The 18705-nt window shown below is 55.2% G+C and overlaps 1 protein-coding gene across 4 annotated transcripts in view; it reads left to right on the forward strand.

Moving 5' to 3' along the window:
- Positions 1-687: 687 nt before the first annotated feature.
- Positions 688-18705, forward strand: part of LHPP (phospholysine phosphohistidine inorganic pyrophosphate phosphatase) — a 119086-nt gene continuing 101068 nt past the window's right edge. The window contains exon 1 of one of the 4 annotated variants that reach the window (XM_058698051.1): positions 688-902. In XM_058698051.1, the coding sequence (XP_058554034.1) occupies positions 778-902 (125 nt within the window). In that variant the 5' untranslated portion in view covers positions 688-777. The remainder of the gene's footprint in view (positions 903-18705) is intronic. The other 3 variants (XM_058698049.1, XM_058698050.1, XM_058698048.1) reach the window with 3 other exon arrangements.

Raw genomic sequence — 18705 nt, forward strand, 5'->3', positions numbered from 1 at the left:
GTTATACGTGCTTACACATTCACTTTTCTTCCAACTCGTTGTGGCATGATAGCTTCCATTGCACTCATGGTCTTGAGAATCATTTCTGGAGCATCACTTCCCAGGCATAGGATTGTCTGGCCAATTGATCCAACTATCTCCACTGCTGCTTTTTTCTTTCTTTCTTTTTTTTTTTTTTAACATTTATTTATTATTGAGAGACAGAGAGAAACAGAGCGTGAGCACGGTAGGGGCAGAGAGAGAGGGAGACATCGAATCTGAAGCAGGCTCCAGGCTCTGAGCTGTCAGCATAGGGCTTGACGCGGGGGCTCGCACTCACAAACCCGCGAGATTATGACCTGAGCCACCCAGGCGCCCCCAACTATCTCCTTTGTTTTTAAGGCTGGTTATACTCTTCAGCCAGAGGATGAGGACACCAGTGATCTCTTTAAGTTTTGCTACAGGTGTCTCCGTGTGGTCTAGAAGTGCCTCGTTCTGGTTTTTAGGGAGGGGCTTGTTTTTTGCTTTTCCTGCCTTTGGTCCACTGATCTGGGGAAACGGCTCCCATTTCGCGCGCGTGCGGCCGGGAGTTGGGAGGCGGCGACCGGCGGCCCCGGGTTTGCGCCCCGCGGTTCCGGGTTTGCGCCCGGCGGAACGGCCCCGCTGGCCCCGCCCCGTCGGACTACCCGGCCCAGGACTACACTTCCCAGGCGCCCCTGCGCCGTAAGCCCGGCCGCAGTTCCCAGCCGCGAGTTGGAACGCGGAGTCTGAGGAGTCAGAGGTGCACAGCGGCGCGCGATGGCTGCGTGGAGCGAGCGGCTGGCAGGCGTGCGCGGGGTGCTGCTCGACATCTCGGGTGTCCTGCACGATAGCGGCGAGGGCGGCGGCGTGCCCATCCCTGGCTCCGTGGAGGCGCTGGCGAGGTGAGTGGGCCGTGCCGGCCGCGGTGGGCGCGAGGCTCGGCGCGCTGCCGGATCCCACCGGCAGCTTCTGGCTGCCGCCGGGGACGGGGCGGGGCTGTTGCACTGGCCCCGCCCCGGTCCCTGAGAGCCCACCCGGGCCGGACCCCGTCACAGTCCCCCGCCGCCCCTCCACCCCCGCGAGCATAGGGCCTGTGCTGGTCAGAGCTGCCCGGTCCTCTGGGGCTGCCTTTTGCTTCCTGCCGCTGCTGAGCGTTAGGTAAAATAACATACATTACATTCCTTTTTTTTTTTTACATTTTTGTTAATGTGGTTACAGGAAAACTTTAAATGACGTATGCGCTGGCATCGTTTGTTTAGAGGGGAGGAGGAAGAGGAGGAGGGCATCTTGCCCACCAAATCTTGTGCACAGAGGACGACACAGGGACCACAGTTGGTACTACTGGACCCTCCGCTTTGTAGCTGCCATTGATTGGCACGACAGGCCAGTGCTGCCATGATGTTGATGGACAACCAGGAAGGGCCAATGGCCCAGGACTTGACTTCCCAGAGGCACTAGCTGGGAAACCCTGGATTAGTGGCCTGACCTCACTAGGACTCAGTTTACCTACCTATGGATGGCGGTTAAGTGAGCCTCTTTGTCGTTCTCAGGGAGCCCACCCCACCTGTCTGGACAGGAGCCTAAGTGTCTTGTGTAGCAAAGCAGGAGAGGCCAGGAACTCAGAAAAGGGAGATGTGACCTCCAAGAGAGCATGTGAAGAGCAGCCAGACCTGGGAGACTCTTGACACCCCCTGGGAGCTTCGTTTCCTAAAGTCAGGTTTAAGTCCTGGCCTTTGCCAAGTCTTCATGGGGCTCGTGTCTGCAGGGGAAGTGAACAGTAAACTTAGACGCAGATGAGTAAACATAAGATTTGCTGAGAAAGTGACAGAGGTGAGGCTGGACTTCTCTGAAGAGAAGGCATTGGATGCAACCGAAGGGTAAGAAGGGCTGTCTGGGCGAAGGGGCGGAGGAAGTGCATTCCCGCTAGAGGGAACAGCAGTGGCTAAGGCGTGCGGCAGAAGAGAACTCGGCACCTTCATGTTCATGGAACTGAAGAGGGGGAGCTTGGCTATCGCAGGGACTTGTCACAGAGCGGTGCCTGGATTTTAACCTGAGTGTGGGGGAAGGCTTTGAAGATTTAGGCAGAAGGGTCATGGGATCTGATTTATGTTTTTAACGTTTATTTATTTTTGAGACAGAGAGAGACAGCATGAACGGGGGAGGGGCAGAGAGAGAGGGAGACACAGAATCGGAAGCAGGCTCCAGGCTCCGGGCCATCAGCCTAGAGCCAGACGCGGGGCTCGAACTCACGGATGGCGAGATCGTGACCTGAGCTGAAGTTGGACGCTTAACCGACTGAGCCACCCAGGCGCCCCATGATTTATGTTTTTAAAACATAATTGAAACATAATTGAAATTGAAACGTTAAAAGTGGGACCGTGTAAGTACTAGATGGAAACAGGAGAGACTTCCTTCGAAATCTCAGAGTAGAGGACCTTTATAATTATGCCCCCAGATCTAGATATCAACGACAACAAATCAACAGCCTAGTAGAAAAATGCACAAAAGATATAAACAATTCACAAGGCAGAAAAAGCAAATGACCCCTAGTCATATGAAAGATGCTCAGCCTTACTTAGATAAGAGAGATGCACAGGCACTTGAATGGCTCAGTTGGTTCAGCATCTGACTTCGGCTCAGGTTATGATCTCACAGGAGATCAAACTCTCACAGCCCGAGAGTTTGAGCCCGGCGCCGGGCTCTGTGCTGACAGCTCAGAGCCTGGAGCCTGCTTTAGAGTCTGTCTGTGTCTCTCTCTGTCCCTCCCTGGCTTACACACTGTCTCTCTCCCTCTCTCTACCTCTGTCTCTCTCTCAAATATAAATGAATATTAAAAAAAATAAGAGAAATGCACATTGAAACTATGCCAAGGTGCCATTTTTTCAAGAGTATGAGAAAACTGGCAATAATGCACAACTTGGGGCACACATTCACTTGGTGAGAGTTTGCAGAAACGGACCCTGTCATACGTTGCTTGTGGAAGATGCGTTTGGCATTAGCTCTCAGCGGCCCCACTTCTGGAAATTTGCCCTGCCTCCTACGTGAGAAAGGACATCAGCGCCAGGGCATTCACGACAGTAACTTTGTAAATAAATAAAATAAATATATGTATGTATGGAAATAGCTCAGGTATCTACCACGAGGGGAGCTTCGTGGTCCATCTGTGTAGGAGGGGGGAGGTGGCGAGAAGGGAGTGAATGAAAGAGAGGTTTTGGAAGTAGGACTGGTAGGGGAGGGGAGGGGAAGTAGGACTGGGAGGGGAGGGAAGGGGAGGGGAGGGAAAGTAGGACAGTGAGTATTGCGGGGGCCAGGGAGAAGACGAAATAAAGAATGGCCTCCAGTGTCAGACTAGAGCACCCGAATGGATGGAGACAGGGGCGGGGAGGGGGTGAAGGGGTGCAGGGCAGGTGCCGTGATGGCTCATGATGTATGTCAAGTTCTTGGCCCAGTGCTAAACACATGATAGAGCCCATGACAGCCCAACAAATATGCATATATTTATTTATTTATTTATTTATTTATTTATTTAAATTATGGAATTTTTTTTAAGTTTTTTTTTTTTTAATTTATTATTTTTTTAATTTACATCCAAGTTAGTTAGCATATAGTGCAACAATGATTTCAGGAGTAGATTCCTTAATGCCCCTGACCCATTTAGCCATCCCCCCTCCCACAGCCCCTCCAGTAACCCTCTGTTTGTTCTCCACATTTAAGAGTCTCTTATGTTTTGTCCCCTTCCCTGGTTTTATATTATTTTTGCTTCCCTTCCCTTATGTTCATCTTTAAGTTTTGTTTTTTTTCTTTGTTTTTTTTTTTTTTTTTAATGTTTATTTTTACCTTTGAGAGAGAGAAAGAACGCCAGCAGGGCAGGGACAGAGAGAGAGGGAGACACAGAAACAGAAGCAGGCTCCAGGCTCTGAGCTGTCAGCACAGAGCCCGATGCCGGGCTCGAACTCACAAACCACAAGATCACGACCTGGGCTGAAGCCGGACGCTTAACCGACTGAGCCACCCAGGTACCCCTAAGTGATGGAATTTTTTCAACTTGAAGTTTAAATAATAACATACTATTGTACATTAGTTTCAGGCGCACAACACAGTGATTTAGCCATTCTGTACGGTACTCAGTGCTCACCACGGTACGTGTTGTCACCATCGGTCAGCAAACATTATTACAATGTTATTGACCGTATTTCCTATTATTTCCCGGGGAGGTGAGGCCGCTTCTTCTGTGCTAGGCATTCATGCTCTCCTGTCTCTATCTGGGGAGGTCCGCTGACAGTCTGGGGCGTGGAGGGGCTGTGATTCCCCTTTATCAGCTGAAGCTCAGGTCTTGTTGGGGTCCCAGCCTGGATGGTGCGAGGACCACGGAGACCCAAGTCTGCCTGACTCCCAGCCGCTGCGACCCCCAGAGCCACACTTAGAGACCTTTGCGGGAGGAGTGGGTATTGAGAAAGGTCAGGGGCTTCCAACAGCCCCTCCTGAGTAATGCTCCCACCCTGATCCAGGCCTGCCCAACAGATGGGTGCACAGATCCCGGGGTGTGGCAGTAAGCAGGGCTCCCCAGGCTGTTCACCTCTGTGGGTTCTGCACTGGCACCTTCCCACTCATCCCTAGGAGGGGACGGGTTTTGATTTTCTTTCACCCAGGCCGGTTTATGTAGCTGGGATGTCTCTGGCAGCAGCTATACCCGTATAAATCTAACAGCTATGGGAGAGTCTTCAAACATAGCAGAGCCGGTTTTGTGGGCCGAGAGGGCGATTTCCTTCCCCAGAGCATTTAGGATTATTTTCCACGAGGGGACATGGTGCTCCTTCTCCTGGGAGGTTTTATCGCTGTGCTGCCCAGGGGCCTGAAAAACCAATGGCCTCATCCCTCTGAAACCTCCTGGGCCTAAGTGCCCACGCCCCCTCCTGCTCCACCAGGGCCATCTCAAGTGAGCTTTGTGGCCCTTCTCTGCCTCCTCGCCCACCTCAACCCCTTGCTCTCAGCAGCATAAAGACTCCTGGGCAGGATTTTCACTGATGAACCCCCCCTTGTGGCCTGGCACCCACTGAGCCGGGGCCCACGCAGTGCCCGCACCGCGATGCCCTCTGGCGCTCTGGATATTCCTTTTCAGCTCCTCTGCCTGTTCTTGTGCCCAGCCCCCAGCGGCCCACCGATCACACTCGGGCTCAGGGAAGCCCCACACGCCTTCCTTGTGGGTGGCCCTGGGCACGCACCACGTCCAGAGTCCAGACACTCGGTGGTAGTGAGTGCGGTGCTGGAGACTTCCCCCTGCTTTGGGAGTTTTCCGTGGGGGTGCTTCACACATACAGGATGAGGATACCCCTCTTTTGTGGTGGCCGAGCCAAGCATGGGCTCTCCCAGGAACCGTTCGTGGAAGGAACAGGTGCCGTCTGCCAGGGTGAATAACACCATGCGTGTGGCTGCTTTCTGTCGTGTTTACAGCCCCCTGCACTCGATGTGTGTGTGTGTGTGGGGGGCGCTCCTTGATATGCGTGGCTCACTTTGATGTCCTGGGGAGCTCAGTGGAAGCCCTTGGAGCCAGAGCAGCTGCTGGGGAACAGGCATGGTGGGGAGGGGACGAGGTCCCGGGGAACCTTCGTTCACCCGAATGGCGGCTCCCCAGCGCCTCAGATTTCCAGCAGCACCTTCCATTCTGGGAGCCCCGGAGGGGCCGGCTCCCCACTCGTCTTCCTAGACTTTCCCGAGTGACATGCGTCCTCCGATTTTCTGAAAGGTTCCCACTGTTTTGGAGACACAGAGCACACGGAGGGTACGAACTCTGCTTTTCTGGGGTGCCTGCGTGGCTCAGTCGGTGAAGCGTCCGACTTTGGTGCAGCCCTCTGTACTGTCAGAGTTCAGATCCTCTGTCTCCTTCCCTCCCCCCCCCACCCCCCCCCCCCCGTCTCAAAAATGAACACGAAAAATAAATAAAGAAATACAAATCATTAAACTCTGCTTTTCAGAATGGTGTGGACCACAGTAACAGTGGTCACCAATCACTGAAGGAGGCCTGTGATGCCCCGGGTGGCTGCTCGACCCCATAGCTACGTTCACCGCCAGTCGTGAGGTAGGGATTTGGGGCCCCTTTTTAAAGTGACTGAGGCGCAGAGATTCAGGAACGGGCAGAAGCAGAAAAAGTGGCCGGGCCAGGTTAGCCCCTGGGTCCGTGTGACTCCAGGGCCTCAGTGTCCCTCGCAGTGCCACACTGCCTCTCAGTAACGTGCATTTGCTCCTTCATTCACTCCCACACCCGGCAGGTATTTACTGAGCGTTTCTAAACTCTGCAACACCTGCTGTAGGCTCCGGGGACGCTCCGCAGCGAACGAGGTAGATAGAGGTCTCTGCCCTTGCGAAGCTGGGGGTCCGGATGGGAGATCAGTGTAGGCAGCACCCAGAAGGGCCCGCTTCAGACAGAGACCAGGCGGGCGGGGAACTGGGAGCTGGGGTGGGGGAGCACAGTCTCGCAGAGCCGCCACTGTGTGCGCTGGGGTCTTGAAGATGCCAGCTGGGCCGGGAGCATCCCAGATGGAACCGAAGGCCGCACAGGCCACACCGACTCCTTCCTGGAGCTGTGGGGGCCAGCGAGCCCTCTTTCTGCTCTAGGATTTGTGGGCGGGCGTGGTAATGGGACATCTGTAACCGTCCCGGGTCCCCCCAACAGGCCCTTTATTGGAGCCCATTCTTGGGCAGTTGGGATCTCCGAGGGGAGCCATTCAGAGGCAGGGCCCGGCACAGCGGGGGCGACAGGGGCCGGCCCAGGCGCTGACCGGCACAAAGGAGAGCCCCGGAGGCATCTGCATGTGAAAGGCAGGTGGGCATTTACTGCATCCTGTCTCAGGCCACTAAAGCACATCTGCCGGGCCCCGCTGGGTCCAGCCTTTTTGTGGCCGGCGGAAGAAAGTGGACCTCGGCCCAGGGCAGCTTCATAAAGCAATTCCCACCCAGGACCGCCGGGCCCACAACCCTCCTTCCAAGTGGGGCCTCTCAAGCCCCCGGGTGCACCGGAAGCAACCCTGTTACAACTCAGGCGCCTCCCAGCAGGTTCTGGAGCCTTGAGGGACTGGGCCAAGGGAGCCTTGTCCGAAGTCGCCACCCTGCAGACAATAGGACTGACCCCTCCTCGATGCCGGGCCGCCCTGGCAGCGTCCGGCCGTAGGAGTGGCAATAATAATCGCTAGGGACCAGGGGACAGCCGGGAGCCTCACCTTGCTGCCTCATGCCATCCTCCCAGTCATGGCCCAGCACCTGCCAGAGGAGGCCCTTTCGGGATGTCAGAGGGGGCGGCCACTTGTTTGAGCTTGTTTAAGCCAACAGGAGCCGCTCTGTCTTCAGAGATGGCGCCAGGAGAACACGACACCCTCTCCTGGGCTGTGTTCTGTCTGGTTTTGTAACTTTTACAGTGTCAGCTTTAAAAGTTGTAAGTGGCCCCCTCCTCGAGAACAGTCCCGCAGATACGTGAATGTGTGGAGTAAAAAGTCCAAACCCTCGTCACCGGCCCTGGCCCACGCGTTCCCCCACGGTGACACTGTGCTTCCTCCCACACTCCTTCCTCTGTGTTTCCCCACAACCACAGAGGACTTGAAGACACAGTGCCCCCCTTTCCTGACATCACACCGTCCTTGCTCCCTGCCCCGCACTCCTCCCTCATCCACACAGTTCTCACGGCTCTCTGGAGGCTGAGTCCCTGCCGATCCGGAGCTGGGGCGTTCTGACCCTTATGTAGCCTCAGGGCACTTATCCCCCAAATGAAACCCAGGGTGGAACCCCCCCAAATTAAAAAAAAAAAAAGAACAGTGTTTGACAAGTGTATATTTTCTCCGTTCAAATCTACAAATGATTATGAAGCCAGTCAGTGATCACGGTCAAAGTGTTTTGATGAATAACAATATTGAAGTCTGGGCCAGCGGACGGCTCAATGGTTCATAGGTTTATAATTTCATATGTGTGGCTGGGAACAAGCTGCTTGTCCGTCAGGAGAGGAGGAGTGAAGAAATTAGTTTACCCAGACTGGAGTACTCTGTAGCTATTCAGAAAGACCGGGGTAGGGACGCCTGGGGGGCTCAGTCAGTTAAGCATCTGCCTTCAGCTCGGGTCATGATCTCTTGGTTCCTGAGTTCAAGCCCCACATCGGGCTCTGCGCTGACAGCGTGGAGTCTGCTTGGGATTCTCTCTCTCCCCTCTCTGCCTCTACCCTGCTTGCATGCTCTCTCTCAAAATAAATAAACAGACTTAAAAAAAATAAAAACAAAAAAGAATCATGCACGCTGACCCACATAGAGGGAAACTGAGGGATGCTGGATGGGTGTGTGAGACCACACCGGACAAGAGCTGTTTCTCGGTTTCTGATCTCAGCATGGGTGCACAGGGCTACCACGTGGAAATCAAGCGTAGCCAGGCTGCTGGTTCTGGAACAGAGTTAATGGTGTATTCTACCCGTGCTGCCTCTGGTAGGTAGCCCCTGCGGATTAGGGGGTCACTGAGGCATGGGTTACTCAGGGGGCTCACAAAAAGAGGCCATACGCCTCCCCCAGCACCCCGAGGACGTACGGGGAAGCCATATTGGCAAACCCTGCCTGATCCCTGCCCGCAGTGGGGTTCAGGGCGATCTCCCATGACCGTGGGGCTGGCGGGATGCTGCCCACGTATAGAGGAGGACCAAGAGACTCAACCTTGCTTAAAGATGCCTCATGAGGAAGAGTGGGGCCCGTGCTGTCCTCAGGGCAGGCTCTGCCTCTTACCTGTCACCTGAAGAAAGGTAGGGGTACCTGGGTGGCTCAGCGGATTAAGCATCGATTTCAGCTCAGGTCGTGATCCCAGGGTCGTGAGTTTGAGCTCCACGTCAGGCTCAGCGCTGACGGTGCAGACCCTGCTTGGAATTCTTTCTCTCTCCCCTTCTCTCTGTGCCCCTCCCTCGCTCACTTTCTCTCACTGTATCTCAAAATACATAAATAAATTTTAAAAGATTTCTTTTTTTATTTTATTATTTTTTATTATTGTTATTTTTAATAAATTTTTAACGTTTATTTATTATTGAGAGACAGAGCATGAGCAGGGGAGGGGCAGAGAGAGACAGAGAGGGAGACACAGAATCTGAAGCAGGCTCCAGGCTCCGAGCTGTCAGCACAGAGCCCGACATGTGGCTCGAACCCACAAACCGTGAGATTATGACCTGAGCTGAAGTCGGCCGTTCAGCCGACTGAGCCACCCGGGCGCCCCCAGATTTCTTTTTTTTAAAGTTAGGTGTCAGCTTTTGTGTGTGAGAGCCTGGGTTTTGAGTCCCGACTCTGTCCTGTGATCGTGATGTGGTCTTGGACAGGTTTTATAGCCTTTTTGTGCCTCAGTTTCCCACCTGTGTCATGGGGCGGTGTAAGTTAAGTGAGGTGTTTTAACCACCATTTTGCTTGTCCCACATCTAGAAGCTAAAGGAGTATGTTGTTGCTTGAAGGATCAGACGGTGGTCAGGAGGTGGTTACTTAGCAAATAAGTCTTTGAGTTGTTGAACTTGGTGCTGATTTCAACACGAAATCATTCAGCTCTGCCCAAGCTGCTGTATTTTTCACATTTGTATACATTCTCGTGAGGCCAGTTCGTACTAAAGGGTTGTCGGCCCCTCCGAACCCCAGGTCCTCATCTGTGAATGGGGATATTGACCGATCTCTCAGACTGTCTTGAGAATTCAGTGTGAGCCTGTGGATGATGCATTGGGTGGTTGGGAGAGGTGCTGGAGGCCAGTCACCGGGAGCTTTGGCAGCTGCTGTCAGGGTTCCCTTTTGTCCCAGGTGCCCCAGGATTGTTCATCAGGACGGTCAGCCCTGGATTTTTGCCCCAGCCTCCCTTTGCTGGGTTGAACTTTACACTCTTTCTTAACGGTGCTCTCTGGGCTCCCTCACCTCCTGGCCCCTTCTGGCCCTGGTTCACTGGGCATCAGGCTTCCCCCCAGACTGCCTGCTTCGAGGGCCCACATGTCCCCAGCCTGGGCTTGCCAGGGATATGGTTGGTGCTGTCACTACCCATGTCTTCACTGGTACTCATTTTTTGTAATATGCCACGTGCTTCTGATATGGTTGTTACTTCATTTCATTTCATTTCATTTCATTTCATTTCATTTCATTTCATTTCATTTTTAGAGGGGGCGGGGCAGGCAAGCCAGGGAGAAGGGGAGAGACAGAGAGATAGAGAGAGATTGAGAATCCCAAGTAGGCTCTACACCGAGCCCGATGTGGGGCTCAGTCTCTCACAACCATGAGATCGTGACCTGAGCCCAAATCAAGAGTCAGTGTTTAACCAACTGAGCTACCCAGACGCTCAGTTATGTGGCTTTTCAATATAGTCTTCATGATAGCCCCATCAGTAGCTACCGTTAGTGTCCCATTTTATAGATGCGGAAACTGAGGTTGGAGAGGGTCAGGTCACAAGCCTCAGCCACACATTCAGAGGTGTGGGCAGTAGGTGTGTTGCTTTCTGAGTCAGGCTGCCACCCCCTGCCACCTGACCTCGGGAGCGCCTGGCCTCTGTCGGCTGCAGCTCCTGGCCTGGACCAGCCTCTGATGGTGCTCGGGGAGGACTGGCTAGCAACTGGCTCTCCAAGATTGGGAGTGGTCCAAAGACACCTTGCGTCCCTCTGCACCTCAGTCTCCCGTTTGGTGAAATGAGCCATTGGTCGAACACTATGCGAGGTCTCCTCTGGCTTCTGGATTCCCTGGCACTTGATTCTAAGTTGTGTTTATTAATAAATAGTAAATCGATGCCTGTGGGCTCAGCACGTCCCTTTGGTCTGAGCTCCGAGGCTCGGGCGGGTCAGAGGGAACATGCTGGATGGCAGTCCCAGGCACGGGGAAGGCAAACCTCGCGTTTCACAAGGGCTCTGGCTTTGGAGCCTGCCCGGTGTCTGACCTCCTTGCTGTTCCCTGAGGTCACTGGCCGGCTGGTCCCGACTGAGAGGCCCAGCCAGGGCCCGGCTGTGTGCGTCACCACGTCCCTTGTTCTCTCTCTTCTCTCCGTCCAGACTTTGGACTCTGTTTCTTGCCTGGACTCTGACGACACAGTGATGTGCATCGCTGCCCACAGAATGTCGGATGGAGACTAGGGAGGGACTTGAGGGCAGGGGAACAGCTGGCTGTCAGCCTAGCCAAAAGGTCTGCCCTGCTGGGTCGGTGGAAGGAAAGGGGAGGTGCAGCGGGTCCAGCCTGAGCTACTGGCAAAGGCTGTTACTGGTGCCCCTCGGTGTTTCTAGACCGATGGTCACACCATCATGTGGGATGGCTCACGGCGTGCCCGGTGCTGGAGAGCAGAAGACCAGGCACCTATTACCCCATTTCATGGCTGGGATTCAGGGACCCCAAGAGTCTGGCCTTTGGATGCCTCCTGGCCAAGGGCATTTGCAAGGTGCAAGTGCAGGACCCCAGCTGGGAAGCCAGACCCGATTCTCATGGGCCCAAAGCCCTTCTGCTGCTGCTCTGGCCACCGGGCGGCTCCCTGACCCCAGCTGATGCCCATCATTGGAGCCCTCGGGGAGCTGGGCTGGTCCCCTCCCTGAATCAACACGGGCACCTCTTGGTATGCACGAATGACTGGGTTTTTCTACAGCAAAACTGTTCCTGTTCCACTCCTGGGCTCCTGTTTGACCTTCTATTTTTAAAAATTGGGTTCTTAGGGGCGCCTGGGTGGCTCAGTCGGTTAAGCGTCTGACTCTTGGTCTCGGCTCAGGCCGTGATCTCTCGGTTTGTGTGTTCGAGCCCCATGTCGGGCCCTGAGCTGACAGCGCAGAGCCTGCTTGGGATTCTCTCTCTCCCTCTCTCTCTGTCCCTCCCCTGCTCTCTCTCTCTCTCTCTCTCTCTCTCTCAAAATAAATACATAAACTTAAAAAAAAAATAAAAGATTGTGTTCTAAGAGCAAACAAGTACTTCGTAGGATTCAGTTCTTCCAAATGTGTGTTCTCAAGCACTGTGGCTTTCCAAAAGAGAAGCAGCCAAAGGTGTCAGAGTCAGAGAGCGCTGGCACCACTACGGGGCCCTGCTGCCTACGCGTCTTGGTGCCCATAGGGCCGCCGAGACTGATGTTCGCCGCCGCCGGCGGCCTTGACCGGGTGCTGACACCCGCATTTCGGTTCGTAACAGCCCCCTGAGGCGTCGTGAAGGTCCTTTTCCTCTCTGGGGGAGACCGAGGCATAGTTTTATCTCTCTGCCGCTGTCCCCCTTTAGTAGTAACAGGGACCCTCCACTCCACCAGAGAACGTCTTAGTTGTGGCCCCTGGGGCAAAGCAGGCCGCCGAAAGGGGGTGGGGGACGTCCCTCCCCGCCCCTCCCCTTCCCCTCCCCTCCTGGTGTGTTTTTCTGGCATCCCTCGGAGAAGGTTCCAGGCTCCAGCCGGGAGGCCACAACTCCAGCCCAGCCCACGGGCCTCCTGCAGCTCTTGGCGGACCAGCCCAGGGATGCGACAGGATCCAGGAAAAGCACACTCAGCTTTCTCTCCACGCGGAGAAGTCACCCACCCCCTCTGCGTGCTAATCTCATTTGTCGCTGGAAGTTTGACCTGCCAGCCGGGAATCACCCAGGAGCCCACTCGGGGCTCGGGGCCTCCTCCCCACACCGGCCCGGAGAGGTCTCTCCTCGGGGGGGGGGGGGGGGGCGAGGGCGCGCGGGGATTTGGAGTCTGGTTGGCCTGGCCTCCCAGACCCTCCGCACCCTCCGACTCAGAGGCCCCAGGTGGGTGCAGGTGGTGGGGGGGTGGGGGTGGGGGGTCCCGGCTGCCGCTGCTTGCTGACAGGGTGGCCGGGGTGAGGGGGGCGAGTGCCCCTGTGTACTCTGAGACATTAGAGCGGGTAGAGGGGGAGTGAATAAGGCCGGGGCAGCCAGTCCCCAGGCCACTGGCAGGCGTTCACAGCTGTCACGTAGTGAGCACTTACTGTGTGCCAGGCCTCTGCAGGCACATTACAGGTTTCGTTGGAGCCTCATAATGGGAGGCAGGTGCTATTTTCATCCCCGTTTTACAGATGAGGAAACTGAGTCACAGAAGGAATGGCGCGCTGAAGGTCCCACAGCCACTGGGTGGCAGAGCTGGGACCCCGGCCACGGTCACCAGCCTCTGAGGTGCGTCCTCGTCACCACGTGGCCACCGGGCCCGCCGCCTGGCAGTAGGAGTACTTTCCGGCACGTGTGCGCCACAGCAACTCGCTCCGTAGGCCCAGCCTCCTGTTTACCTGTCTGGATGCATCCAGCTCCACTGTGCTTTCTCCTCTGGAATCCTCTAGAAACCTTGCACCAGAGACAGACGCTGGAGCAGCGGTTGAGCAGTGGGGAAGCAGTGCTGCCCGTGGGTGGGCTTAGCTGTGAGCACGGGGTTTCTTCCTGAGGTTCCCTGGGTACTGGAGCAATGTGGTTCCATTCCCCGGTGGGCCCGTCAGATCTGGAATTTGGGTTATTTAGGTGCCCCCCACAGATAGGCATTGCCAGGCTCCGAGGGCTGTGAAAGCAGAGCCGAAGTGGGGCTCTGCCTGGGCGGGCATGGGATGGGGCCTGGGGGGCTTCCTGGAGGAAGGGAGACATGAGCCAGGCCTTGAAGGCCGAGTGAGATTTGGCTGCAGAGGAGGATGCGGCAGGCTCTGGGTGGCTGAAGGTCTCCCTGGGTCACACGAAGGCGACAGCTTCCTGAGGGCCAGAGGGGAGGGGTGGAGGGAGGAGGGAGGAGGGAGGACGGGCCCAGTTGGGAGGGTCTTGTCTGGGGCAGCAGCCTCCTTGCCCCCTGTGTGGTCTCCCCTCCCAGCCCCGCTGTGGCAAGCCGGAGAGGGCAGCGGGCTGGGGAGCTCTGCCAAGGTCGGTCGGGATGGCCAGGAATCGCCCCAGCGCTCTACTTGCTACCGAGCGATAATGAGAGGGTTTCCATTATTTTCGGGTGAGCGCCCCTGGCAGATGCCGACAGCCAGCAGATGTGTGAGGTCCGAGGTGATTTGCAAGGGACCAGTTCATGTGATGCACAGTAATTGCACCAGGCGACGTTGTCACTCAGAGGCTTGTCCTGGCCTGCCGGGATGAGGTAAAGGTCAGTTCAAAGATCTGGTGTGGCCACCGGAAGTGGGGGCAAGCCCCACTCTCGTGGGACTCCCGGGGAGGGGGCGGCAGGGTGAGGTGGTGGCCGAGGTCTCAGAAAGGCGGTCTGGCTGGAGCCGCACCCTGGGATCCTGCAGTAGGGCCCCCGTTCCAGGGGTTCTTGGGTTTTGGGGGTGGGGATAACTGCTGGAGCCGGGCCCAGCCTGCGGCTGAAATCCTGTGGCTTTGCTTTCCTGAGCTGAAGGCCTGAAGCCATGCCTGCCTGGGGCTTTCCCCGCATTCGGAATTCTTGTGTTCCAGGCCTCGTGAGGCCAAATCTGTGACATCTGGCAAGGATGGCAAGGACCCTTTCCCCCCAGGAGATGCTGAGGGTTTGGTTCGTGGGCTATCTTAGTCTGTTTGTCCCGACACATCGAGAAACCGCAGACAGATGTTTGCTGGGAAGTCCGGGATCTCGTGCCTGGAGCATCGGTTTCTGGTGACACTTCTCGTCCTGGCTTCTTGGTGGCACAGAGAGAGAGGGCTCTGGTGTGTCCGCTAAGGGCACGGATCCTGTCCTGTCACAGGACAGGTGTGACACAGCGTCAGGACAAGTGTCCTGCCACACTTGTGGCCTCATTATGTCCTGAGGGCTTCAACATAGGAATTTGCAGGGTGGGGGACACAACTCAGCCCGTAGCATTGGCCGTCCTGGGCCTTTCCTTCCCCGCTGATCCATCGTGCTGCACTTTCTGTCCCTCGTGCCCCACGCATGCACCTGGGCTGCTGGGTCTCACGTGGGCACAGCCCTTCCCTGACTGGAAAAGTGCAGGCCTGCACACGCCACCCCTGTGTAGTCGGTTGATAGCTTGCGGGCTCTGCTACTTAGAAGCTGCATGACTTTATAGGTCTGCCTCTTGGAGCCTCCGTTTTTCTCATCTCTGGAATGGGGACGACGGTTTCGGTCTCTCGGCTCGTTACTCAGCTCGTTCCTGGCCCAGGGGATGCATGTAGGGAATACAGACTGCGTGGCTTTGGACGAAATCAGATCACAGGTATTGAGCCCCGAGGCAGGGCTCACTGTAGTAATTTGTATTCATACTTTACTGTTCTAAGGACACACATTTCTATTACCTGCAGTGATTACAAGAAATGGAGACGGGATCTGGGACTCTTCTCAAATGGTCAGAAAGGGGGACGAACAGACCCACAGGGAAGGGATTTCCCAAACCTTTTACAGTAGGTTTTTCAGGGACTGATCTAATCCTAAGACTAGTACTTTGATTTTAAAGCATGTGGTTTTGTTTTTTTTTTTTAAGTTTATTTATTTATTTTGAGAGAGAGTGTCCAAGGGAGGGGCAGAGAGAGAGGGAGAGAGAGAATGCCAAGCAGGCACCTCGCATTGTCAGTGTGGAGCCTGACATGGGGCTCGAACCCACAAACCTCGAGATCGTGACCTGAGCCGACACCATGAGTCAGACGCTTCACCGACTGAGCCACCCAGGCGCCCCTAACGCACGTGTTTTACGAACTCAGGTTGGGATTTCAAAGGGGACCTGTGGCCGTGGCCAAAGTGTCCCGAAGTCAGTTCTGTTATTTGCTCATTTGTCATCGGCGTCTGAAGTTGCACTCTGAATAGCAGATGTGAGGCTCAGTCATCTCACTGTCACGCCGATTGTTCACTGTTCTGAGAAGGTCACATCATCATTCATTAGCAGTAATTAGTCCCCCGACACCCCTGCACCTCTTCCCTCAACTGCTCCATTAACTTGGGTGCGAATCACACGTTCCAGGCGCCAATCAACGAAGATCTGTCCATAATGCACAAGGTGATGCTATTAGTTACAATATATTAACTGCCTAATTTAAAAATACAAAAGCTATCTTTATGAAGGGCAATTAACCACTAACGTGATTGATAATTCATAACACTCTAATTAGGAAAGACAAATATTAAGAAAGGACTGAGCCACCTGGGCTGTTGATTGAGACATTGTTAGCCTCTCGGTGTGTGTTTCACTCTGTTATTGGTAGATCTACGGATTTCTTGCCAAGTGGCACCTGTCAGCCCCAGTGCACAGAGGGTCAGGAGGCTGATCTTAATGTGGGAACACATGTTCTCCCCGCTGAATCCTGCCTGTTGCCAGCGGGGCTTGTGAGGGAGCTGGAGGCTCAGGACACCCTTGGGGGAAGCAGTAAGTGTACTAAGGAGGGTCCCTCTCGCCGGCGGTCATTTGGATTTTCCATCCCTCAGTCATTCAGCAAATGCTTATGGTGAGCCTGCCTCGTGCCCAGCCCCGTGCGAAGCACTGGGGATGCCTAGGAGAACGGACCAGATGTCATTCCTGGTCTCATGGTGCACGCAGGTCTGGGAGAGAGACAGTAAGCAAAGATATAAATCGGATGATTGGCGATGCTGGCTAGTGTTATAAAGAAAGAAAAATACAGATAGGTAGTATGAGGGCAGCGTCGCACAGGGTGGAGAAGGGGACGCTGGACAGACATACCACCTTTCCCCCAGTTCTGTCATCGCTAAGGAGTGTTGCATTTGGAGCTCCCTCCACCCCAGGACGGAGTAGATTGCCCGAGGCATCCCTCCCCGCTCAGTGAGCCTCCTTTCCAGCTTCATTTTCTGGCTCAGCTTCCATCTACCCAAGGCTGCTAGAAGATTCTGACACCTGAACGGGTCCCCGGAGGGCAGGGCCTGCCCCGCACCTGCTCCTCCCTCCCTGTGCTCCGCCCACCCTTCCCTGGCCTTCTTGTCTGTGCTGCGAGAGATTCTAGTTGGACCTGGCTCTTCTGGGAAGTCTTCTCTGAGACCCCATCCTGGGATGAGACCTTTCTGTCCTCTGGAGCCCCTTTGGCTTTGTAGGCCACCGTGGATGTGCTTCCTGTTCTGACTCCACATCAGTTCCAGGATCTGCTTTGGGGTCAAGTAGGAATGAGCCCACGTCCCTAGAGGCCACAGATCCAGGAAGAGGAGCAGAAAGTCCTTGAACTTTCTGAGACTCAAGTGTCCTTAGTCATCAAGCAGGATAAAAAGTGTCACTGCTAGGGTTGGGGCACAGTAGCACTTTTGGTTGGGTCTCACTTATTTGCCTGAATGGAGATTGATTTCAAGTGCGTAGTTCTGAGTAACTGGGTCCAATCTGTGTGTTTACTTCTGCACACGGGGCCGTCTCTGAGCACACGATTGGAGCCCGTCTCTCTCGTACGTGAATATCTATGTCTAAATAACAAGGGGCGCCTGGGTGGCTCAGTCGGTTAAGCGTCCGACTTCAGCTCAGGTCACGATCTCACGGTCCGTGAGTTCGAGGCCCGCGTCGGGCTCTGGGCCGACGGCTCAGAGCCTGGAGCCTGCTTCCGATTCTGTGTCTCCCTCTCTCTCTGCCCCTCCCCCGTTCGTGCTCTGTCTCTCTCTGTCTCAAAAATAAATAAGCGTTAAAAAAAAAAATTAAAAAAAAAAAAACAAATGTTACATGCTTAACACTGGATTAAATGTATTATTTATATTACAAAAAACTGTAAAACTTGAAAGGGTGGCTGAAAAGTAAAGATGAGTTCCTGCGTGTTTGGGGACCACTGACGTGCGTGTGTCTGGAGATCTGTCTACGAACAGTGCTGGGTGACCATTGCGTACCTGGTTAACTTTACTAGGGGTTTCCCGGGCCTCCCGACTTGTGGCCTGGTGTCTTTTCCACGATCTCACGGTGCCGAGTAGGACTGCTCCTTTGTGCCAGCCGCGGCTTGTCCAGAGAGGGCTGTGTGTTCTGGGCCAGGGCCCGTGTGGACTTCCCCCCCCTCCTACTGGACCCCTGGCTCGTGGGCTCAGCCATGCCAGCCTCCTTTCCTTCCCTGTGCTGGGCGCCCTGTGCCCTGTTCTCCCTTCAGGCCTCAGCTCCCGAGCAGTCTCCCCACCCACTCCGGTCCCCATCTGTCTCTTCATCCCGTCCAGTCCTTCAGAGCACCTCTCTGTTCGCAAATCACAAATTCGCCTTCCTTTGCCAAGTTTCCCTCCCGCCCACCGGATTGTGGCTCCAGGGGAGTGGGGAGCCTGTCTGCGGTCAAGGTTACGGTTCGGTGCACCGGCCCAGCCAGGCCACTTAGTAGGTGCTCAGTAACCTTGTGGGAGGTTGCGTGTTATTGCCTGTGGGGCCTCTTTACGCATCTATGTTGTGGCTTTGCGTTCTGAGAGCCTGCCCACGTGCAGCCAAGACGAAGGAATGTGGGTGCTGCTGACCTTTCACGGCACCTCAGGGTCACGTCAGGTTAACGCTGGGCCTGCAGGGCATCCCCGTGTCCTGCCTGTCTACCCGGGATCGCCCTGGGTGACAGGGCACCTCAGTGATCGCCTCAGTGACACCAATGAGAAGACACAGCCGAGCTTGGTCCCTCAGCCTTCGCACTTTAGGGGAAATATGGATCCCGAGTGACTTAGGCACACGCAGCTCACACGACAAGTGGAATTGCTAACCATGCAATGGTATAGAGAAGTTGCTGCGGACATTCATAGGTGATCTCCAGCCGGGCCGAGTGGGACCGGACGGTGGCGGGGGATCTCCAGGGGGTCTCAGAAGGTGGGAGAATTGGCACGTGTAGAGAGGCAACGTGTCTCAGGCAGAAGGAGTGGAGGAAATGTGTCCCAGGTGAAGGGTGTAGAGATGTGTCGCAG

The sequence above is a fragment of the Neofelis nebulosa genome, chromosome 13, assembly GCF_028018385.1.
Source record: "Neofelis nebulosa isolate mNeoNeb1 chromosome 13, mNeoNeb1.pri, whole genome shotgun sequence".
Classification (NCBI taxonomy): Eukaryota; Metazoa; Chordata; class Mammalia; order Carnivora; family Felidae; genus Neofelis; species Neofelis nebulosa.